General features: G+C 36.4%; 1 protein-coding gene across 1 annotated transcript in view; it reads right to left on the minus strand.

Moving 5' to 3' along the window:
• Positions 1 to 935: 935 nt before the first annotated feature.
• Positions 936 to 23,144, minus strand: part of LOC134743688 (anaphase-promoting complex subunit 11-like) — a 59,972-nt gene continuing 37,763 nt past the window's right edge. The window contains exon 3 of the mRNA XM_063677290.1: positions 936 to 2,138. Coding sequence (XP_063533360.1) covers positions 1,989 to 2,138 — 150 coding nt within the window. The 3' untranslated portion in view covers positions 936 to 1,988. The remainder of the gene's footprint in view (positions 2,139 to 23,144) is intronic.

Consider the following 23,144-nt stretch of genomic DNA (forward strand, 5'->3'; position numbering starts at 1 on the left):
AAGATACATAAGGCTATCCCGTTCGGTCATTTCCCCCCACCCATAGACATAGTATATACAAAGATAGAATTTGTATAGATATAACTCCGTAATAGATGGATACAGTCTAAGGAAAAAACGTGCCTCGAAAATCCACGAAAATTTGATTCTCGATTAGATGGCGCCACTAGTTTTGGCCTACTCTCATATAGAGGGCGTTGACGGTTTCGTCTGTTATTTATAATTTTAACGCATATCAGTGAAATAACATGGGTCAAAATCATATAAAAATAATTAATGCGTATAAAAAATATTTATCCATATTTAAATACATTTTAACGTTTTTTATAAATCTTAATTTTTAGTTTTAAAGTATGTGGATAGATGGCAGTGAATTTACAGTGGTTACAAAATTTACTATGACTGTACCGCTCTATCTTATTATATCCTCTTTGGTATATACAAGTAGTTATAGATGCGCCACCGAGCGACCGGGGGTAAGAGAAAGAATATTCATGTAAAATTTGGGCAGCATAGGATTTTTTCTCTTTCACTCTTATAAATTTCGGTATTTCGCCATCGCCTCCTACCTATGATGCCACCCGGTCGGTGATAAGGACAAAGCATGGCACTATTTTCTCTTTCCTCTTATAGGAATCGCAATAAGACTATATTTCTCTATCAAAGAGTGTAAGGCCCTTGCCCCCACCCCCCATGACAGATTCAGTTATACTAGATTCATGGCTACCTGCTACTATAGTTTGTCAAAGGACTGTCTCATTTCAAACATAGACAGAGAGAATCATACTATCTTTGTCTTACACTAGTACTACCACCCAAAAGAAAAGGATGAGTATAGTTTTTTTGTTCTTATTTACTGATAAGATTTGCTTGACCAACTATTAGTAGTAATGTATCGTCAGGGTGGACCTATGAGAAAAGAAATACAAAGTAAATTGAAACACTTAGTCATGATTTATTTAAAAAATCTTACAATTGCAACCAAATAACCACACAACATATTACACATTACCTATTACGTCTGTGGTAATCTGCGAAGTTATTTAGATAGTTTAGCCAACCAATCACGTCATAATATTATTCTTACGCTAATATTAACATCCCAAAGAAAGGTACATTTTTGAGAAGGGTATATGATTGATGAAGGTCTGAAGGTAGTGTCGAAATGGTTGGCCAGACTAACTTGATAAATGCGTTTGGAATAGTTTCTATAATTTAAAATCCTACAGATTTATAAATTTAGTGACGGTGTAGACTCACATTAATTCAGATCTTTTACGTACCGGGATCTTACAATAGAAGGAAACAATGGATGGAGAAATTGGACACCTTTTATTACCAATACTAATAATGAGGTTGCAACAAATGACAATCAGTTAATAAGTATATTACTGCATCCATAGGATCCATCCTTTTCTAATAAACCAATTATGTAATTTATGTATAAATCAATATATATTATTACTATTGAAATAAAACTATGAAAACGGATTATATCGCGTATATTGAATTTATCATAAATGGGATGTATTATAAATTCAATATACGCGATATAATCCGTTTTCATAGTTTTATTTCATGAGTAACTATCGCGGTAACCGAAGACAATATTATTATTACTATTGTTGTCCTACTGATTCCCCAACTTTTTTCGCTTTATCAACTAAACGGCAAATGCATTTTTCCGTTTAGGTGATCAATCAAAAAATTATCAGCAAAATAAAACTATGTGACAAGCACAAAAAGTTTACTACTGATTTATTAATTGGTTTATCAGAAAACACAATTCCCCAATGAGGGCGCCACTGGACGGTCGATGCAGTCTTAAAACAGGATTTTCATAATAAATAAGGTTTCCTCAAAGAAAAAATGTAGGTACTTAATGTCTGTCAAAACTATACCACAGGGGCACAGGTGTTAGCAGAATTCTAAATTTCTAAAAAAAGATTCGTGTTTGTCTGTAGTGGTGGTTGAAAGGATGATTTAAGTTAAGTTCTAAGGTAGTGCGGCGGGGGCGGCGGCGGCGGCGCGGGGCGCAGTCTCGGGCCGCGCTCCAGCTGTCGGCGCCACGACGCCATGGCCTCGCTCAGCGACCACAGCTCCGACAGCAGCGACAGGTCCAACTGACGGAGCCCCGCCTGGAATCAATACAAACGACGACTTTAATCATATCGTAGGTATAGTTAAGTTTAGTAATACGCTTAATTTTTTTAGCATTTTAAATTGAAATAAGCATGAGGATTTTGATCCTCATGCTTATGGTAATAAATGTAATAAAGAAATTATCCTGCCACCTTGTGGTCTAAATCAAAAACTTAAACTTGACATTGACAGTCGAGCCAAAAAACAGAAGGCTCCTGTGCTGGTTGGTGTCTACAATTCACGTACGCATCCTATAGAAAAGACCCGCTACCGTGCTAGTAAGAAAATAAAAACTGATTGCGTCCCAATCCCACTTGGCATTGACTGTACTGCATATATCTGAGCAGGGTGCCGGTCGAACGGTACGGTTATGGCATCTAGTTTTCCAGTTAGGTTCCAGCTGCTTTTTAACACTGCACTACTTTACTCTGATTATTTACAGTTTTACAGTGTATGACTGAACCTACTTCACTTAGACGATGATCTGTGGTAGGTATGGGAGCCCAAGAGGGAATTTTGGGGGTTGGCGGGCAGTTAAAAATCGACGTAGAAAAAAAGTAAACATCCCAAAGAAAGGTACATTTTTGATGAAGGGTATTTGATGAAGGTCAATCATATACCATTGATGAAGGTCTGAAGGTAGTGTCGAAATGGTTGGCCAGACTAACTTGATAAATGCGTTTGGAATAGTTTCTATAATTTAAAATCCTACAGATTCATAAATTTAGTGACGATGTAGACTCACATAGTGGGTACCTAAGTATTATTGAAAGAGCTACCTCTGCAATTTATATGCATATTCGTGGTGTCGCTATCACCGATAAGCAAATGACAATAATGGCGGTGCGGCCTTCGCGACTATTGCGTTAGCACGGAATGCGGTGCGATCACGACAAGATGTGGGCCACACAAATAACCGAACCGCTTATGATACCAGCCAATAATATAGACTACCGGCCAGTTGGTAGAGATATACGACGAGGTGGCGTTCCTCCGAACTAAACGATGATACAAGTGTCCCATATATTCAATATTTACTTTGGCCTCCATTTCACTCACCGAATGAACTTGCAAGCTGCTGACCACTGGAACAGGATCTCGCTAAAAGTATCCACTATTAAAATTTAAAACTACCTTTTCATCGAATCAACGCAAGGTTGTCATGTAGATTAGCAGTTTAGAAGTCTTACATCCGTTCATCCATGTCGATAATATATGAGCCGCATGAGCTCAATTCAAGGCAGATCCTAAATCAGAAAACGGTAGAACCGGGCTACTCGATCCTTTAATTTCGCAGAATGATTTGCAAACGGGAGCGGCGTTCCGACAGTTGAAGCTTAGTACGGTTAGTCGCAATTGTCGCATAAGCACCTTGTTATTTTTCAAATTTACCATAGATATTCAATTTCCAAACTGAGAAACATAATTTGAAACTTCGTCAAATCTTGAATTTAACCAATTATTACGATCTCGTTAAATTTGTTACTAATTGCGTTATTCAGGTTAAATAATAAAACCGGCCAAGTGCGAGTCTGACTCGCGCACGAAGGGTTCCGTACCATTACGAAAAAAAAACAGCAAAAAAATCACGTTTGTTGTATGGGAGCCCCATTTAAATATTTATATTATTCTGTTTTTAGTATTTGTTGTTATAGCGCAAACAGAAATACATCATCTGTGAAAATTTTAACTGTCTAGCTATCACGGTTCATGAGATACAGCCTGGTGACAGACAGACAGACGGACGGACAGACGGACAGCGGAGTCTTAGTAATAGGGTCCCGTTTTTACCCTTTGGGTACGGAACCCTAAAAACAATGTCTGTGTGGCATTGGCTTAATAACCCAGAATTAACTGTCGCCAATGATTATCTTGCTCAATAGTCAATAGCAACATTAGCAACCATCGTAATAATGCTAAATAAATATTTATTAAATCGAAAAGTCAGTGTATTGCATGTTTGGTCCGAAGTCGTGCGTCGGCTATGCTAATAATCAGTGGTTCGCCCACATAATAAGGCGCCTCTATCATTAATCTAACTAGTTTTCTTTGGAGCTTGGTGATTAGTGGAAAAGTCGAGTTTCTCAGCATTACAGAGATTGCTGATAAGATCTCTATCGTACCGGTCCTTATGGTTATGAATCTAGCCATGCCTAATAAGAAGAGAAGATATAATAAGCCCATACAACGCGTCATTTAATGTGATCCTGCGGAGATCCATTACGGACACAAGGGTATATCCATTAGATACGTTGACGTCTTACTTGGCCGCTTGGGACAAGTATATTTACAATTCAGATATAAGAAGGCAAATTTTTCCACCACATCGTCCGCTCCGCTCTCATATTTAACCCACGTTTCTCCTATTTTATCCGAGATCCCCAAAATATATGTATATATCTCGGAAACTGCTCTAACGATTTCGATGAAATTTGCTATAATATAGGGGGGTTTCTGGGAGCGAAAAATCGATCTAGCTAGGTCTTATCTCTAGGAAAACGTTCATTTTTGAGTTTTTATATGTTTTCCGAGCAAAGCTCGGTCTCCCAGATATTAACATTAGGTCTAGAACTATGTATTACTATGTTTATTTACTGTCATAATCTTATAATGTTGTGAATCAAGGAAAGCGGGAAAGTGGTAATGTCAGGGTCCGCCGAAGATGGAACCAGTGAGGCTTCACTAGCCGATCAATTAATGTTATCATTCCACTGATTAACATCACTGCTGACAGAGAAACTGTGGGACGCGTGAGAGAAATTGATATTGGAAACTCTGGCATATTGAGCCTTACTTTTTTAGAATATAAGGTTAATCGTATTAATTTAATTTAAAACGCGAAACGTAACCATTCTCGGTAACGATGGAAACAGCTCGTGATTCTGAGTATAGAAATAATTTAAAAATTCCCAATTCTAACACGAAAGTTACAACTTTAAATAGAAACACCCTTTTAAGTTTTTCTTCCACTGGAAAGATCCAACATATATATTAATGTCGGAATCTCTGTAACTGTACCTGAAGTTTGTGTTCTTTTCCTACAGTGTGTTCAATTCAAGCACTACCAATAATAACAAACATACTTTGTATAATTATAATCTAAATTACTCTTTCAGCAAATAAAAAAGTAGGTATTGCGCAAAATAATGGTGCTTCTAGTTTTCTAGTACCTATGATTAAATCCAAGTAATCGGAATGCGGTGTAACATTATCTATGCGATGCAAGATGCAAGTCCAAGAATGTACAATTGTACATACGACGTACGCAGCGGGAATGTGCCGATGGCCAACACTTGTGCGGCTTCACACGTGGCTCAACTATTGATTTGTCATGTTATTATTCCATTACTAGGCCAGAAGGGTTTCATGTCTAGAGCATACAATATGTATATCACTTATGCAATCAAGATGTCAAGTTACCTGCAATTATAATATTTTACACAAGAAAGAACGAGAAATAAATGTAGGAACATACATATATGACACGTTCTTAATGGCGAGCCATAAAGGTTTTTTCGATATCGATCTTCGATTAGGTAAAGAATATAGACAACCCGGGCAATTATACATGTAGGTATATGTGGGTGAGGTGGTACACCCGAAAAGTAAGTAGTTATGCACCCACAAAGGAATCCTTACCAGATCGAAATCTTCTTGTAACTCTAGAGATAGTGCATTCAACCCATAGGTGAAATCACTGCTGGTGCAGACCATGATAATAGTATTGTAACATAATGTGATTTTTAAAATAAATTATATGTTTAAGATTATATTGTGATACCTATGCGTAGGAAAGGAAACAAAAATAAATATCATTTTATTGATACCTCTGGGCTAGACGTTACAATAAAAATTGATGATAGTGGTTCACAACGACAAGTGCATTTGAACGCCTCAGGTCAATTCCAACCAATTTATATTCAGATTTTAAATTGCCCAGCAGTACTTCCATAGAATGCAATTTAGAATATAACTCATACATAAAACGTAGGTAAATGAACAATTCTACAATGGTATAGGTACGAATCAAGAAAATTTGTGAAAATGGAGATGTGGACGTTTGTTTCTCTATCACGTAAAATAAAACTACTGATGGAACAAATTTGTCATACACGCATAGATTGTATTGACATATGTTTTGTATCTCTCTAAGTACATACAAATAAACAAAGGTTTGTTAAATAAGATCAACACAAGAAGTCGCGTTGTAGTCGTTTTTTTATTAATTAAATATAATTTTAAATATTATATAAACTGCGTTGATTATGAAGTCAGATAACCTGACCGTCATAATCTATCAATCCCTATAAATATTTTTGGAATTGAGGTTTATTGCGAATGTGTTAATTATAGATTTGTGATAAATGTCAGCATATATTATAGCTGTGTAAACTCATCCGCACATTTGTATAGACAAATATTATTCTTAAACGAAAATGTAAACATTCCAACCAGCAGCTGTGCCAAATAGTTTTCATGACTCAAGGTGGTGAAGATTACCTACATTATAGACATAAACGCGTCAAGCACGAAACCATTTAACGATTGTGTAAATTAAAGTACGAATAGAAAATAGTAATAGTTTGTAAAACTCATGGAAGTATTAATCGTTGAAATACCAAATGTGTCAAAAAATGTATAGTATGAGTTAAGGTTAAATAAACAGGCTTTAAAGCCTAATATTCTTACTCCATCCTTATAGGCACGTTATAGCCTTCTGCTTAAAAGTTGTATGATAATAGTCTTACAAAAATGTATCCAAATCGTTACGTTTTGTAATGTCCACAGAATATACGCAGGTTTTCCCGAAAGTTTTCTTGCCGGTCTAATATTTGCAGGTAGTGTTAACGCATCTCTTAAACACTTTGCTGACCAATTACTATTTTCCTATTAATTCGAAAAAGTATACTCCCCTATCCTATCTATGTAATTGCTAGAAGGGTTGTCTAAATTTGTGACACCGAACAGTCGTTCGCCCCGTATGATTTGCTGATTACCGTAATAGAGCCATGATAGGGGTTGCGGACACTCCTTAATGGTATTAAAATGTCCATCAACGCCCCTTAAACGGCCTAAACACTAAACATTGACCGATAGGAAAGCCGAAGGTACAATAGTTCAAATCTTCAGAAACTGGCAAACTGGAAACTGGAGTTAGCTATAATAGTAGGTATAGGTATATATTCTACTTACCTTTTTATTTACCTATGGAACGCAGTCTCAAGTCTCAACAGATCATGAAATAAAGCCAGGGTTAAACATTTAGATTAAAGGTTAAGATCTAGCTTTGTATAGAAGGTATCGAACTTTTGACGTTTAATCAAGACCAAGTTTAGCGTATATTTCTCTAACATCCGCCGCAACGCAAGGAAAGCCGTAACGCCAGCTATTTCTCGGAACAGTAACATCAACAAACGGGCGAGTTGTAACTAGTTCAAAGGAAACTCCTATTAGGGCTGCCGGGCCATTGTACCCGGTCTATAGCTGTACCCGTTCGAGTTGCATCCAATATTAAGTGCATCACTTTATTTAATGAATCCATGGGTGTCAAAACTGGCGCTAAGTATTGCGGTCTCATAGAAAAACTTTTCTTTTCCTTACTTAACCTTAAATGGCTAAAACCAGTTTACTCTTATTATCCTAAATTTGCAAAAAAATTAACAAAATACTTTAGACATCATCATCATCATAGATGCAATGGCATCAAATATCCATGAATGACAGGTGCATTAATATATCGGTAGTAACTAGCACCAATGACCATAGGCAAACTTTATCTATAGTTTAGAAAGGTAATTGATTCCAACAAGAGCATTACCATAGCTTAAAGGAAGTAGTGCAACAACTTGTTGCCAACAAGTGTAGCTTGCAGTAGTTGCAGTCCTGCACGCCCTGAAGCGCCGCGCCCGCAACTTTCCTTCCTCCATTCAGCCGCAACAGCCACGTAACTTTATCATTTGCATACAAAGTCAAATTATTCTAGATTTACGTTTACGGCTCTCTATTCTATTGTTTTTTCCTTATTATTTATCGCCAAATCGCGTCTAAATAATTAACATGTACTTTGACAAAAGCTTTTTCATCTCTCCTATTCGGAAAGTTCACCTTTCATAGGCTGATAGCCGGGTGGAAAATTGCAATTCCCACCCTAGGGTGGAGTATTTTTTTAAATTTGTACTTCGAGCAACGGCTAACAGCCATATATGCCATATTATTTAGTTAAAATAAAAGCTCTTATATTATAGTTGGTCAAACCAAATTGTCAGTAAATAAGAACAAAAAAAACTATACTCATCCTTTTCTTTTGGGTGCTAGTACAAGTGTAAGACAAGGATAGTATGATTCTCTCTGTCTATGTTTGAAATCACAGTCCTTTGACAAACTATAGCTTCCGCATTTTCAGACTATGTACATATTATCGAAATTAAATGTCAGTTGCATTGCATTCTTAAAAAAAATGAATGATTCAAATATTATCATTACATTACATTCATTCATTCAGTTTCACTTTTTTAAGGCGCATAAGAATTATGGCCGTTTCAGACACATCCTAATTTAAGATCGGATTGTCTATGGTTTTAGATTTTAATTCTCTTAGACGTCAAAAGAAATATACCTATAATGGCTATAATAAACCTACTTAACTCGGGTAACAGTAACCATCATACCCTCGAACTATTGGCGCTTTAACAATCTACTGTTGAATATACAGGTCTTATACATTCGATAATTTAGATCAGTTTATGCCCGTTTTGGTTATAGCGGAAGCCGCTCGACCCCAAAACCTATCGTGTGGTATCATAGATATTATGTATCATTTGTGGTATATTGTACAAAAAAAATCTATAAGGTATATCGTATGTGAAGGATACAACCTTGATATTTTGTGTCAAAAATTATACAAACTATACCAACTGATGAAAAGGCGCAGTTAAAGGGTTAAAGAGGTATTTCCCGTTCGATATATGGATATTACGTATCATTTTATGATTAATATGTACCGTATCTGCAGTACAGTTCCATAAGTCTCGTAAAATAGGTATTGAAGTAGAACTGTGTCAGTTTGTAAAATTGAAAAATTAAAAAAAAAATCGTTAATGATATTATTTTCAAAATTGCTTTCTTAGGGTTGGATGTGAGGATATCACGTATCATTTGTGGTATATTGTACAAAAAAAAATCAGCCATATCGTATCTGGAGGAGCCCAAACTTGGTATGTTTCGAAGATTCTTTTTGTTTTAATAAAAAAAATATGGCCGAAATGTAATAATGTGATATATTTTTAGAATCGCCTCAAAAATCCCTTTCGTATGATACCACACACGATAGGTTTTGGAAAAAAAATTTTTTTCCATACAAAAAAATAATGTTTTACCACTCCCCCCCCGGGGAAATTTTTTTAGGAACTGCGGGTCAAAATTTTTGTTTTGACCTCTAGTATGCGTGTGCCAAACGGCTAACCTGTACATCGATTGGCGGTTTTTTAATTCGAACGGGTTACACTATTAATTGACAGCCTGAGCCTGAGTTATAACTGTTCAGTGTTAAGTTAAAACTGATCGTGGGTGGCCGTAGTAAAACGTGGGGTTTTCTAACTGAATTGCAATTTAAATAATTAAAGATCAGTAACTATTTGCCCATCACAATAAGATTTTCCATTATGTAAATAATGCATGCATTCCTTTCTATGACACGCAATGAATTACCATAGAATGTACTCGTGTATTGTTGCTAATTTCTCCGGGCCCTTCACCGCAGGGCGAGCCGGCGCCGGCGCCCGCAGTCGACACCGGAGCACCCACATGATTGTCTCACTAAGGCTTATTTGAATTCAATACTACGAGATTCGAAGAGATAATGTTTATTGCCTACGCGAGCCGGAAGCAATGTGTTAACCTCTGTGTTGTGGTTGGACAACCCGTAAAGAAGTTGCTTACTTAAAAGTAGCTATTCTTTTGTTCAAGGCAATTTGTGGTTTGTGTAATATAACTGATTCATAAACGTGCGGTCTTAGGTGTAGCTAATTTCATTTCAGTTCTGTTCACAGATCTAATAACATTTTTTTATACAAATTCCACAGACATTTATGAATATATTAAACTAGCTTTTGCCCGCGACTTCGTCTGCGTGGAATTAGTAATTTGGGTACCTTAATTCTTAAACAAATCTCCTTTTTAAACCATCCTTTTTTCACCCCCAAATTGGTCCACACTATACATTTCCACCCCATTTTTTACACCCTTAAGGGATGATTTCGGGGATAAAAGTTATTCTATATCCTTTCCCACAGCTCAAACTATCCCCATACCAAGTTTCATCTAAATCGGTTCAGCGGTTATTGATTTCCCATACAAATTTCCACCCCCCTTTTCACCCCCTTGAGGGGTGAGTTCTGGGATAAAAAGTATCCTATGTCCTTCCCCGGGACTCAAACTATCTGTATACCAAATTTCAACTAAATCGGTTCAGCGGTTTAAGCGTGAAGAGGTAAAACACAGACAGTCAGACAGACAGACTTTCGCATTTATAATATTAATAAGTATAATAAGTATGGAAGTATGGATATATAAAGTAATTATTTCTATCTAGCCTGGATAAGTAGGTGCTACATATGGATGGTGTTTTGGATAATGTTTATTATGAGTCTATTTGCAAAGTGCTGTCATGGTACAGTCACCTCATCACCTGCAATGGCTGCAATAATATGTTACACAACGAAGGCTACAAAAACATCTGACACGATCTTATTTGTAGAGCCATAAGAGCATGTCATATATTTTTGCGGCCTTCAAAGAGTAACATATTATTGCAGGTGACTGTAAGTAGTATAAAGTCCTTCATACAATTAAATAGAATAGAGCTGTAAGATTCCAGCTTTCGTAAAGTACACAACACTGCTGCTGCTGCCTTTTTTGGAGATTAGTTTACCTAAAGTTAGCAAAACCTGGATATTCAGCTCCAATGGTATACATCTACACAGAATGAAGTAGTTATGTACCTGTTCCTAACCTCAAATAACTCGTCACGGGGCAGCGGCTTGCTCAGTGGCATGCACAGTTAGGCGTTAGAAAAACGACGCGGCCTCGCGGGACCAGTCCACCCACGATGCTACCAGTCCTAATGCTCTGCCCTTATTGGTACTGGTCTGTCGATAACGCGCTTTTTGTCGCACCTATAATGTGTCAAAGCACTCTGAACACATTGCGAAGACATGTGCCGTACAATGTTTTAAGTACCTATGTTGGTTGGTTTGATTTGGTGTGTGAGCACACATTGAGCGCTTTTAACAATTCTTGTAAAAGACAGTAGCGTGGTGTAGAACTCTGTGGCTTATGAAGAAATCAAAAAATATTTTTGCATAATAGCCTTAGCCTTTTGGTTTAAATCATGCAATATCTTTCACGGAAGAAAGACAACACAACTATACCAACCTACTAAGAATGAACTTTGAATTTCGTTTATGTTACCATTATCGTTCCAACTCTAAGACCTAATTTGCCCGTAACTAAAACTATTGATGTAGGTAATGGTCCAGGGTTCATTAATCATTAGGATTAAAGGATTTATCCCTCACTAAACTTGAAGTAATGAAACCCTGTTAAATAGCTAAATGGCTGACGGCCATTTGCGTAAGTAAGAGGTAATGTTTAATTTAAAGCAAGTACTACCTACGCACTGAATACTTATTTCATTAACACCGGGTAAAATCTGTTTAACGCATTAAGGCAATTATGTCAAAGGGTTTTTTTAGTGACTCAATATTTTATGTTCGAGTCAGTGATAATGGGTTGGCGTTAGGCAAATACATATAAGCGCAACTGGCGACATACGGCAGATTGTTGGAAACACGCAGTGAACTCCCTAGAAACTCTACGAGTATTACTACTAATTCAGGAGCACTACCTTTTATTTTAGTTGTTTTCACGTTTACGACCTGTACTCAAGTAAATTAGAAATATCTATGCTAGTTTAAAATGGTTTACAACTCAGCTTGCAACTCAGTAGCGCTGCTTCGTAGCTTAGTATTTCACTTTTTGGTGAATTTTTCCCACATGATTGTAACGCGCGAAAACTCTTCAAACTAGACACGACCTTCAGCAATGAAGACACCAGACTAAGAAGAAGAGAAGATTGTAACATTTTTAACTTATGAAAATACATAGATAGATAGATATTTATTGTTGCAGTAAGTAGTCGGAAGGTTGCAGGTTACTAGTTGCTAGAGGTTACTGCGGTTGCGATCACGCGATAGCACATAGGTCACATAACGTCCACGTCGTTTCGTTTGAATCGATAATATGAACTTGAACAGGTAATAGGGGGAAGTCCCCCAGTGCCGAACACCGCCTTTAAGAAAAAAAAGTATTTGAAAAAATATATCTTTAGTTATGAATTACTTTAGTCAACAAACTTTAGAATCCAAATAAAATAACACAAATGCAACTGCTACAATGCTACATAAACTAATTCAAAAACGAAAAGTAAACTTTAGTGAAAAAAAAAACACATTCTTTGCAAGACGTACATGCACGAAATGTATAATACATTTCGAACCCCTAGCTTAAAAACATTTGACACCGATAACATATAATCTTCTGAACATTCTGGAATGTCAAGCACCCACCCATATATGGCAACTGGACCACTGTATATCCAGTCTTCGTCATAATATAAACATACTACGGGCCGCTTCAACCAATGGCTGCTGTTTTTCTCATTTTTTAACTTCGCTCTTCGCTTTCTTATTTAGTTTCCTCACCGCTACACCTTTTTTTTTTACTTTTTATATATAGCTTCTTTTCCTTATATATCAAATTTTCACTTCTTTCACACCTTGGTTTCCAAACATTTTTTTCTTCTCTTTCATTTTTCCTTGCCCGTTCTTCTATTTGAAACATCGTAAGTACAAAATACAACCGAAAAAAAAAACCACATTCGCTGTCCGCCATTGCGGGACTACTACAGTGTGTCCGGTACTGTGGGATAGGAAATCATTACAATTATTTATTGTGTACCTCAACTTTTTCTATTATGTAAAAAAAAAACTTTTATGAACTACGAAATTTAAGTGATTAGTGAGTTTGAAACAGTCATCTGAAACTTATGTGACCCTTCAAAAACACTAAAAAAACGGTCCCACAGTCGCTGCGCGCCACAATCACAAGCAATGCGCATCCCGTTTCTCGACATTGGTAGTACTACGTACGTCCCCCGCACCACTTTTACCGTTGTTAGTTGCCGAGATAGTACGTGTATCCGGCACTATATGCCGTCCGTGGTTACGGGACTTCCCCCTGTCTGCGTCTATATGATACATGAATTTATGGAATGGCGCGCTAGCCTGGCCTTTGAAAGTTTGCTAAATTTGGCATTGAATTTAAACCGATGCCGCTCTGTTTGGAATCGCAGTGCGTTCAAATTTTAATTTATTGCACATATTCCTGCACGATTAGGCATTCCAAGGACTCGTTCTTAATGAGTTTAAATGAGCCGAGCCGAGAGTCGAGAGCCACAGCCAACCCAAAACTTAAAGTGCAAGCTAACACATGAAGGCGGTATTTAAACGCGGTGCTCTGCTCAGTGACTATCCGGTTTGGAAATTACGAATCAGCAAAAACAGTAGGCCGGTGCGTTAGTCAGCAGCGCTAAAATGGAGCTTGTCAATCCAAAGGCTGACGAATGAAAATCGATATGAATTATAAAATTTGGCAACCAGTCAGAAATGTGAGAATAAAACACATTAAAATATTATTTACTCAAACGCTAGCCTAGCCGGTAACGTGCCAAGATAAACAAACATCATGCTACCGTAACATGGTCCAGGCACGATCAGTGATAGTGACAGTTACATTACCTCTAACTAGAAATATTACCTACTGCCCGTGTTAAGGGGCCCTCTAACTATCAGTTCGCCGGACGATTTCGGCTTGTCAGTTGTTCGGAACTGTCAAATTTTTGTTCTAACTGACAGGCCGATATCGTCCGGCGGACTGATAGTCAGTGGACCCCTTTAGGGTCAGTCGTTATTTTAGACTAAGTCTTCTAGAAATCTTTTTTCGCTCAAGTTTCTCGGATATGGGTATATTTGGTATCAATGCATTAAGTATGATGTCCTGAACACAAATATATGAGATGACAAGCGCGAAATTGGTGGGGGTAGTGACTGTGACGTCATAAGGGATTTGTGAGTAGATTACAAATATATTATATACTATATATTTTTCACTACTTGGTCTAATAAATTATAAGAAAACTTCTAAAAAATTTACAATGCAGTTGATTTTGAAATGCTCTAGATTGAAAACTACTGAATGGATTATTCCAAAATACATACCAAGTGTCTGTGAATATCCTCTATACATATAATGTTCAAAAATAATTAACCAGAAATGTTAGAAAATAGGAGAAATATGTACATCAATTTCAATAACAGTATAATTTTCTGTTAGAGGAAACTACTAAATGTGCCATTTTCAACCAAATAGTCCCCATTTGTCGCTTGTCAGTAAGGCGCTATTTCCATATAGCTTCAATTAGAAATCAACCTTATCGACAAGCGAAACTTTTGGTTAAAAACGTCACAAATAGTTATTTGTTATACAAGGGTGCAAAGTTGTATTTTACCCGCGAGTGTTTCAACACACGAGAAGTAGGTAAGCGTTTTTACTCGCTTGTTTTAAAGGATAAAAGACGGCTTTCCGAGCTAGTGAGGGGAAAAAACCTTTGTACCGCCGATTTTATGATGTCACGGTTACTACCCCCACCATTTACGCACTTGTCATCTCATATATTACTGAACGCATTGATACCATACACAGGTTGAAAAAAATTAATGGGCCCTGGAGGGAAAGTGCCTTAAAACCTTAAGTTAGTTCATTTTACTTAAAGGAAACATTCTTTAATTTTTAAAAAGAAACAAAACTGCATTCATAGATTTTTCATTTTTTTATTTTGCTTGTTTAATAATATTCTTGAATCTTGAGTACTAAAGTAAATATGCAGCTTGAGCATTACACATATTTAGGAGTACGGTACGAGTAAAGCATTATGTGCAGTGCGATTGCAAAGTCATTATACGCATTAAAAATTAAAGATATCTAATACTGATGCGGTTTTAACACCCCCCCTGGCACTGACTAAAATAACCGACTTGGTATCACATTACATCTCTAAACTTTTTTGTAGTAGAAGTATTGCGTTGAGAGACTGGCATCTTTTTACATGTAATGTTTTTGATGGGATCCGAGATTACTTGAACGGAAAGTAACCCAAAACCTGATTTGCCATACAGTCAACTTCATATAAATATGCTCAGGGTTTGCAGGGCTGGTCCACTTCGAGTGGTAAGTTAGTTACTATTACGACCAGGAAAAAATCCCGTAATAAGATGACAAATTTTCATTAATGGTATCAATCGATCAGGTTTGTTTTTAGGATCAAATGGTCTATATGGGACTTATTGCATTAAAGCAATACAAAAGTCAGAAATGATAGTCAGTCTGACAGTCGTACTTCACTCGCGAAACGCTTCTAACAGAACGATAAGTGAACAAGGTCACTGAGAGCCCATATTGAATGTATGGAAAATAAGTAATATTGCGATTTTGTCGGTGAAATATTGCGTTTATGTATATAGTTGCCATTCAATCTTTTTTCTGATAAAATGTAAGGAATCGAACGGTACCCTTACTTTTTCCCTTTTTGGAAGTAAAAAAAACTTCAATTTTTGAAACTTTTAGGTCCTGTATTTTTGTATTATTTCCATATAATATTTTAATATCCACATTATTGTGATAAATTGCTCATTGGCTCTATATTATCTAGATTTTGTTATAAAATTCAACATGTGTCATCATTCCTATTATACCTACCTCTCATCTCTCTTATACTTGACGCAGGGGCCATTGAAGCGGCATTTTTGTGCGGCGATGCGTCGGCGCAGGCCGTGCGCGTGCCGCCACAATTAACAAGGTATTCGCAGCTGCCTGTCCATTACACTGTTTCTTTTATAACGTTAAGGACTACTCGTAATTTTATATAGCATCATATACCTACATTGTATTGTATGTTTTAATAGCTTCTGCCCGTGACTTGGTACATGTGTAATGATGATATTTTTGAGAAAACTATCCTATGTCCTTTCTCGGGACTCAAAATTACCTCCATACCAGCAAATTTCATTTAAATCTCGTGTAGAGGTAACATACAAGTAGAGTTACTTTTAATTTATAATACTAGTAGGGATTGTAAGAGCTTTGTATAGCTTAACTGCGAATGGCGACTGACCCTGATAGACTTGTAGAAATTGAACAATAAAAAATAGAAAGGCTCAGTGCAGAATACAGTCGACCTCTTCACTTTTGATATCGTTAATTAGATTTCCGCCCTTATCGTTCCATCCATTTTGTGGGTCAAACAGCAGAATTTTTATTCTTTGCACTAAATAAAGCTCAAATGTCATAAGTTAACTAGATAAGGGGCATCCTTTTGGTTAATTCGGAGTTCGGACTATGATATATCATATGTGTATGTAACAGAAATCTTGACACAAACAAGAGACAACAAGAATTATAATGAACTAATAAATGAACATGATATTTCGTTAATATATCGGTAATGCCACATAGGTTACCAATCAAAACAGAACTGACCTAATTCTTAGTACATATATATGTCTTCAATAGAAGCGTAGGTAGGATACCTATTCCACTCAGATCTTACGTATGATCTGCTCAACCTATAGCTCTAAAATTGAGAAATGTAATAGTAGTATCATTATTATTCACAACGACGGGACTTAATCGCGCAAAATCATACAGAGAGTTAAGTAGCGATCAGAAGTAGCAGTCTTTTTCGAGACCACGGAGACAATGCCGTCCTCGAAACGTCGGAGGTAAATTTAAAACTTAATTTTAGGCGATTAACCCAGTCATTGTAAATGAGTAAAAATCGTGAAAGTTTTAATCGATGTAGTAGTATCATCCTGATGACATACCGAACACAAAAAAAAACACACACGAAATCTTGTTAGAAGCTTGGCAAATTGCTGGACGAGTGGTAAAGCATATGCAAGCAGGCTAATTGCCCCGGCACAAACTGTTGCCAACATTGGTCACGATTTCTTCCCGATTCTCTTCGGTAGGAAAACAATGCAACGCGTAATGTGCAACTTATTTAAAATTTACAAGAAAATAATCGTCACATTGGCCATGCACTGTTAACCAAACCATAATGGCGTATTCTTCAGTTAGTTCATTTGAAACTAATTTGCTTGCAGATTATTTTTATCGTAACAAGTACACCGGGTGTAATTATTTACGTGATAAGAAATATACGTTTACGCGACTGTACCCATTACTAGTAGCAACTTTTGTTATTATAAGAGCAACCAAGAAATCGCAAAAAAAAGTGTCCCATGGATCCTAAAGTTCAAATCGACATGAACCACGATGTATGGAAACCAGGTTTTTTTTTGGGATTTCAGAGCCGCTGCTATAGCTATAGCAGCTTTTACTATAGTAAAAGTTGATCATAGAAATGAGTAGATTCGCTATTTAGAATCGCGTACACACATCTTGTACATAACTATCACCTAAAAAAGTCACCCAGTATATCATTGGAAATTATACTTTGTACTGGTTTAACCGAGTCGAGACTCGAGACTCTGGATAAAGCAGAGGGTAATAGAAGCTCAGGAGTATGCTATGTATGTATGTAAAATCTATGGTGTGGCTTTGACTTTTGCAAACCATGCAAGGATACTTATAGTAATTAATATCCCTAATATATGTTTTCTTAAAAATCACTGATACAACTTACTTTAGGCTTGTGTTAGGTGTTAAGGGCCCGTAAGGGCTTTGTCATGTGATATATTAATTAACTATGCAATTGATTCCTGAAATCACAACATGCTTAATGCAATGCAAGTAAGATGGCAGTACCGGATGAATATCTTGCAAGTAATTTAATCAACGATAGGAATTATATCATTTAATATTAAATAGTTGATGCTCTCTTGTTATGATCATCGCATCGAGGATAGACGAGCAGTTGCAATGTCAAATCGGATCCACTGGACATCTTGAAAATTGACCTTGAATAACCAATTGACTCAATTTGTTAAGATATCCTTAGCTACCTGTAATGTAACAAACTATTTTTTAGGGTTCCGTACCCAAAGGGTAAAAACGGGACCCTATTACTAAGACTCCGCTGTCCGTCTGTCACCAGGCTGTATCTCATGAACCGTGATAGCTAGACAGTTGAAATTTTCACAGATGATGTATTTATGTTGCCGCTATAACAACAAATACTAAAAACAGAATAATATAAATATTTAAATGGGGCTCCCATACAACAAACGTGATTTTTTTTGCTGTTTTTTTTTCGTAATGGTACGGAACCCTTCGTGCGCGAGTCAGACTCGCACTTGGCCGGTTTTTTACTATGGCATAAACTACAAGTATAATGAATGGACAGCGTCATCGTCTCGGCATTGCGCCCGAGCGACCTTCGTGCGACTCCGACACAAGGAACTGCCCCAAACTGGTTCCACTGCTATCTTTGACATTTTTATATCAAGTTGTTTGTAAACTTTAGAATTCAGTTCTATAGTCGTATACCTGGATATAATGTTAAATTTCGCTATGTTTAGGTAAGTAAAGGTTATAATAAATACACGGCTGATGTTCTTACTGGCTCATAGTTTTATGGGTACCTAGCTAAATCATTACACAAGAATTATTTATAACCTGCCTCTAGTTATCTACACAAACTGACACCTCGATTGATAATTAAAATCTATCCCGTAGTTTCTAGGAAATTCTAGGGAACAATAGTTATTTGTTATACAAGGGTGCAAAGTTGTATTTTACCTGCGAGTGTGGAATTGAAACACGAGCAAGCGAAAGGATTCTATAGTTGAACCACGAGCGAAGCGAGTGGTTCTAAAATAGAATCCTGAGCGTAGCAAGTGTCTCAACACACGAGAAGTAAAATACATTTGCACCCGTGTGTAACACAAAACTTTTCACCTCACTATAGCGAGGAAAGTGCAACATCCACAGGCGTTAGATCATCTTCATAACTGAAATCACTCATTTTTTTTACGATATTATAACAAAAAACACTGGAAATTCTGTATCTTTACGTGAGAAGTTTTTAAGTAAAAAAATTATTGACAATGTTGACATGTCTGACGTATGAAATGTCAATAATGCGTTTTGAAATTGCATCGACTCAACTTGTGCGTTCAGAATTATAATTTAACATCATTATTAAAAAACAAACGTTTCCAATGGAACTTTAAGGTTTATGACATAAAATCATTAAATAAAGCTAAATTTGGTATTTTTTATTTGATTCTCAAACCATTTGTTTAATGATAATTAATATCAAACGAATCATTATTATGAGCGTTCTACGTTTTGTTATCTGTCAAGCTACTTAAACATGCTCCATCCAAGGTCAAATTACTTTCCCCACTAGTGGATAAAATGCGTTTTTCCCCGCTTGTTTTAAAGGATAAAAGACAAACTTTCCGAGCTTTAGTGAGGGGAAAAGTATATTTCTTAGATATATTGGCACCGTGCGAAGTACATGGTGGGGGTAAGTAAAGCAATCGCAGCGCATAAGGTGGTAAAAATTGGCACTAACGGGAATTAGCGTCTTTAACATTTCATACAAGTTATACGGCTCAAATTAAACTTTAATTTACGATTACTCCTGATGTAAGGTACCATTGTAATCTGTATAAAAGCTTAATATAACTAAAGTATTTAATTTGATAATTATTAATACTATATCCGTGTAAATAGCTTTGCAAATACCACATACTATGAAATATTTTTGTAGAAGATAAGAATGGGAATAGTAAGTTATCCTTAAAAGATAGACATACACCATCGCGGACTTTTTTGTAGACCAATGAAAGAGAGATCTTTCCACCATACATTCTGTTGTTATATCTTAAACGGGTTGGGCAGCGTTTTCGATTAAAGCTCTTAGCCAGCGTGATTTTTTTCTGACTTCATTAGCAAATATCGTCATATTTCAACCAATTTACACAAAACCTTAACAAATTATACGCCTTAACCTTCCTCAAGACTCACTCTATTCATAGGTGAAAGCCGCTAAAAATCCGTTCAGTAGCTTTCATTGAAATTATTACCATTTACTTACTTCTCGCTTAATAGTTTCGACAAAATACGAGCCTATAGTTGTAACCGCTGTGTTGCGCTGTCGTCGTGCACGGTCCCAATTCAATAACCGATTTTTCTGTCGTGTAACCTAATAGTACATTTCGATGCTAGTGCGGAAAGTATGTCATTACATCACGAGTACCGAGATATAGAAGAGAATATAGAAGACTTGGGACGAGTGAAGAATGACATTTCCGCACGTGTATCGGACGACGTTTAGTAATACAGTTGCGAAAAAATAAGAAAAGCAACAAGTAAGGAATGGAATTCGAAACTTTTATATTATTAATTCTGTGACATCATTGACATTGACATTATGAAGAGGTGTTTTTCTAGCTTTATTCGACTAGAATAAATTTTTATTGAACCCACTTCAATGAAAGTTTTTTTTTTCAAATGCATGTTCTATAAGACAGAAACAATTCTAAATATTAAAACATTGTACTATTATTACCTAAATATCATTATTTACGATTATTTGTGTATCGTATATTTATAAAAACAATATCGAATGTTGTCTTTGAAAACTTAAGACATTCTTGCAGTAAGAAAATACGCCTCTTCTTTGACAGGCGTTCCGTTCCATTCAGACAACTTATTAAGAACGGTTTTTCAACATTAAAAAATAAACGTGTTATAATACTTATAATGATGAAGAGGTAAGTAATAAAATATGAAATATGCATATTTTTCGTATTCTTACATTAACAGTAGGTTTTTATGTAGATTACGACGTTTAAAGGAAACTAATATTAACACTCATCAATAAGTAATCATGAATTGGAACAAGTAAAAATTTAAAAAAAATTGGAAAAGTAAAAAGCACTAGTTCGCGAAAACCAACTTTCCGCATGCTAAACAGCCTGGAAAAGTAGCATTTTTTTAAACAACTGTATTAAAAAACATATTTCAGTACGTGCTGGCCTGCAGCTGTGTAAAAACTTTCTGCAACGAAATTCCAAACGCATGAGCTAATTCTTAGTAAATATTTATGAAGATGAAATCCTGATTTCAAAGTCTCCTAAAGGCCCTTTATAAAATGTAGCCGTAGCGCTATTTGGGCTGAATCATACCCCTTAGTCTGCCAAGAGATATTGCAAACAGACGTGGCTGGCATTATGAATCACCCAATACGGGCTAAGCGAATGTAAGATTGAACATCTCCACTACACAAAAACTGACATTACAAAAGTAGATCATAAAAGCGATCTGAGCGATCTGCTGCTTTCAAGGCCTACGAGTACCTACAACTATTTTTACAACGATTATCATAAAAGGAAGATGTTTTTAACTCTATTATAGCTAATACATTTTGTTCACAGTAGGTACGAGTACATGTTTTTACGTTTTCCGCGTGTTCAATGCTCTTTGCTCTTGTGTGGCTTTACGCAAGGTTTTCGCAAACATATAATTGAACAGATTTTAGTGAGAAGTAAATACACGAAACTTTTTTAGGAATGTATTAACAGTTTTGAATGATTCACGGTTAGTTTCACTAGACTTATATTGACCGGGATATCTGAATCAAACACGCGTTTAGTGACACTGTGAGTGTACGAGTGTGAAGTAAACGCGACCAGACCAACGAGTGTGAATGCGACCGGTGGTAACGTTGAAAGCGAACGCAGCCGACGCGCACGAATGAGGGTAGACCGAGCGCGGTCTACACAACTTTGACACCCACCCGCTAACTTCAGTTACCCGTGAATAAGATGCATGTAACTGCGTCGAAATATAGGGAGCTCGAAAACAATACAAAAGGTAATCACGGTCTATATCCGGGTCAATATAAGTCTACGAATGTATTGATTCCTGATCAATACATTTCTAGATAAAAAAACCGTAAAAAAAATTATTCAAGCAGTTTTCTTGACATGCATACGTAACTATTCTAGTTATTTTAAAATAAACGTAATCCAGTCGAGACTCAATTGCCATTGCCACACAAATTGATGGAAAATTAAAACATGACTTTTAGTTTAGAGGCGTGCCGTGCATCGCTTGTAATTGTAAGTCAAGGAGGCGCATAGAATACGATATAACGACACAATGTACATTATAAACATTACATTACATCAGTATTCCACACACGTGAACAGATTCGGCTCCGTGTGCAGTGACCTCAACTAACTAGTACAAGGTGCCATCCTTTGAACTAAAGTACTTAAGAATTAAAGGCCTAGAAACCTAGATCTAACACAGAATCTGGCAATGGAACCAAGCGAGCGAAAGAGATATCATTAAGGTTTTTTCACGACTGTAAACGACTTTTTAGCAACTCAATGGAATGTAAAAAAAATTACGGTGACTGGACTAAAAAGGAAAGCAGCATACAGTAGATTTATTTAATGTTAGGGTTTGATGAAATTGGCAATCACACACATTATCTACCTTCCGGTTGCTCCAATGCCTGGAAGGATACCAACAAAAACAGAATGATGTCTCAATCCTGACTTTAAGGACGGTACATGTACATGAGTTGACGACAGTGCCGGCAGAGCGGCCGAAGTTTAATCCAATCTGACCTATGCCCGAATCACCTTGGCATAGCAAAACAATTAACATTTCGCTAAATACCGTGGCCTTTCGTCAAAGAGGACCTAAAACGGTGGATTTCTACGAAATGTCAACTATATATAGGTATAGCATATAGCATAGCGAATTAAATATGATGTTATCAAATGATTATAGGTCTGCCAGTTAATTAGAAATATAATCATTATAAACAAGCATAAAGTTCTTGACGAGAAACATTTTCCGTAGTTTAAAATATCAGACAAATAGTATACGAGTATTGCAAG

Source organism: Cydia strobilella, chromosome 1 (assembly GCF_947568885.1).
Source record: "Cydia strobilella chromosome 1, ilCydStro3.1, whole genome shotgun sequence".
Classification (NCBI taxonomy): Eukaryota; Metazoa; Arthropoda; class Insecta; order Lepidoptera; family Tortricidae; genus Cydia; species Cydia strobilella.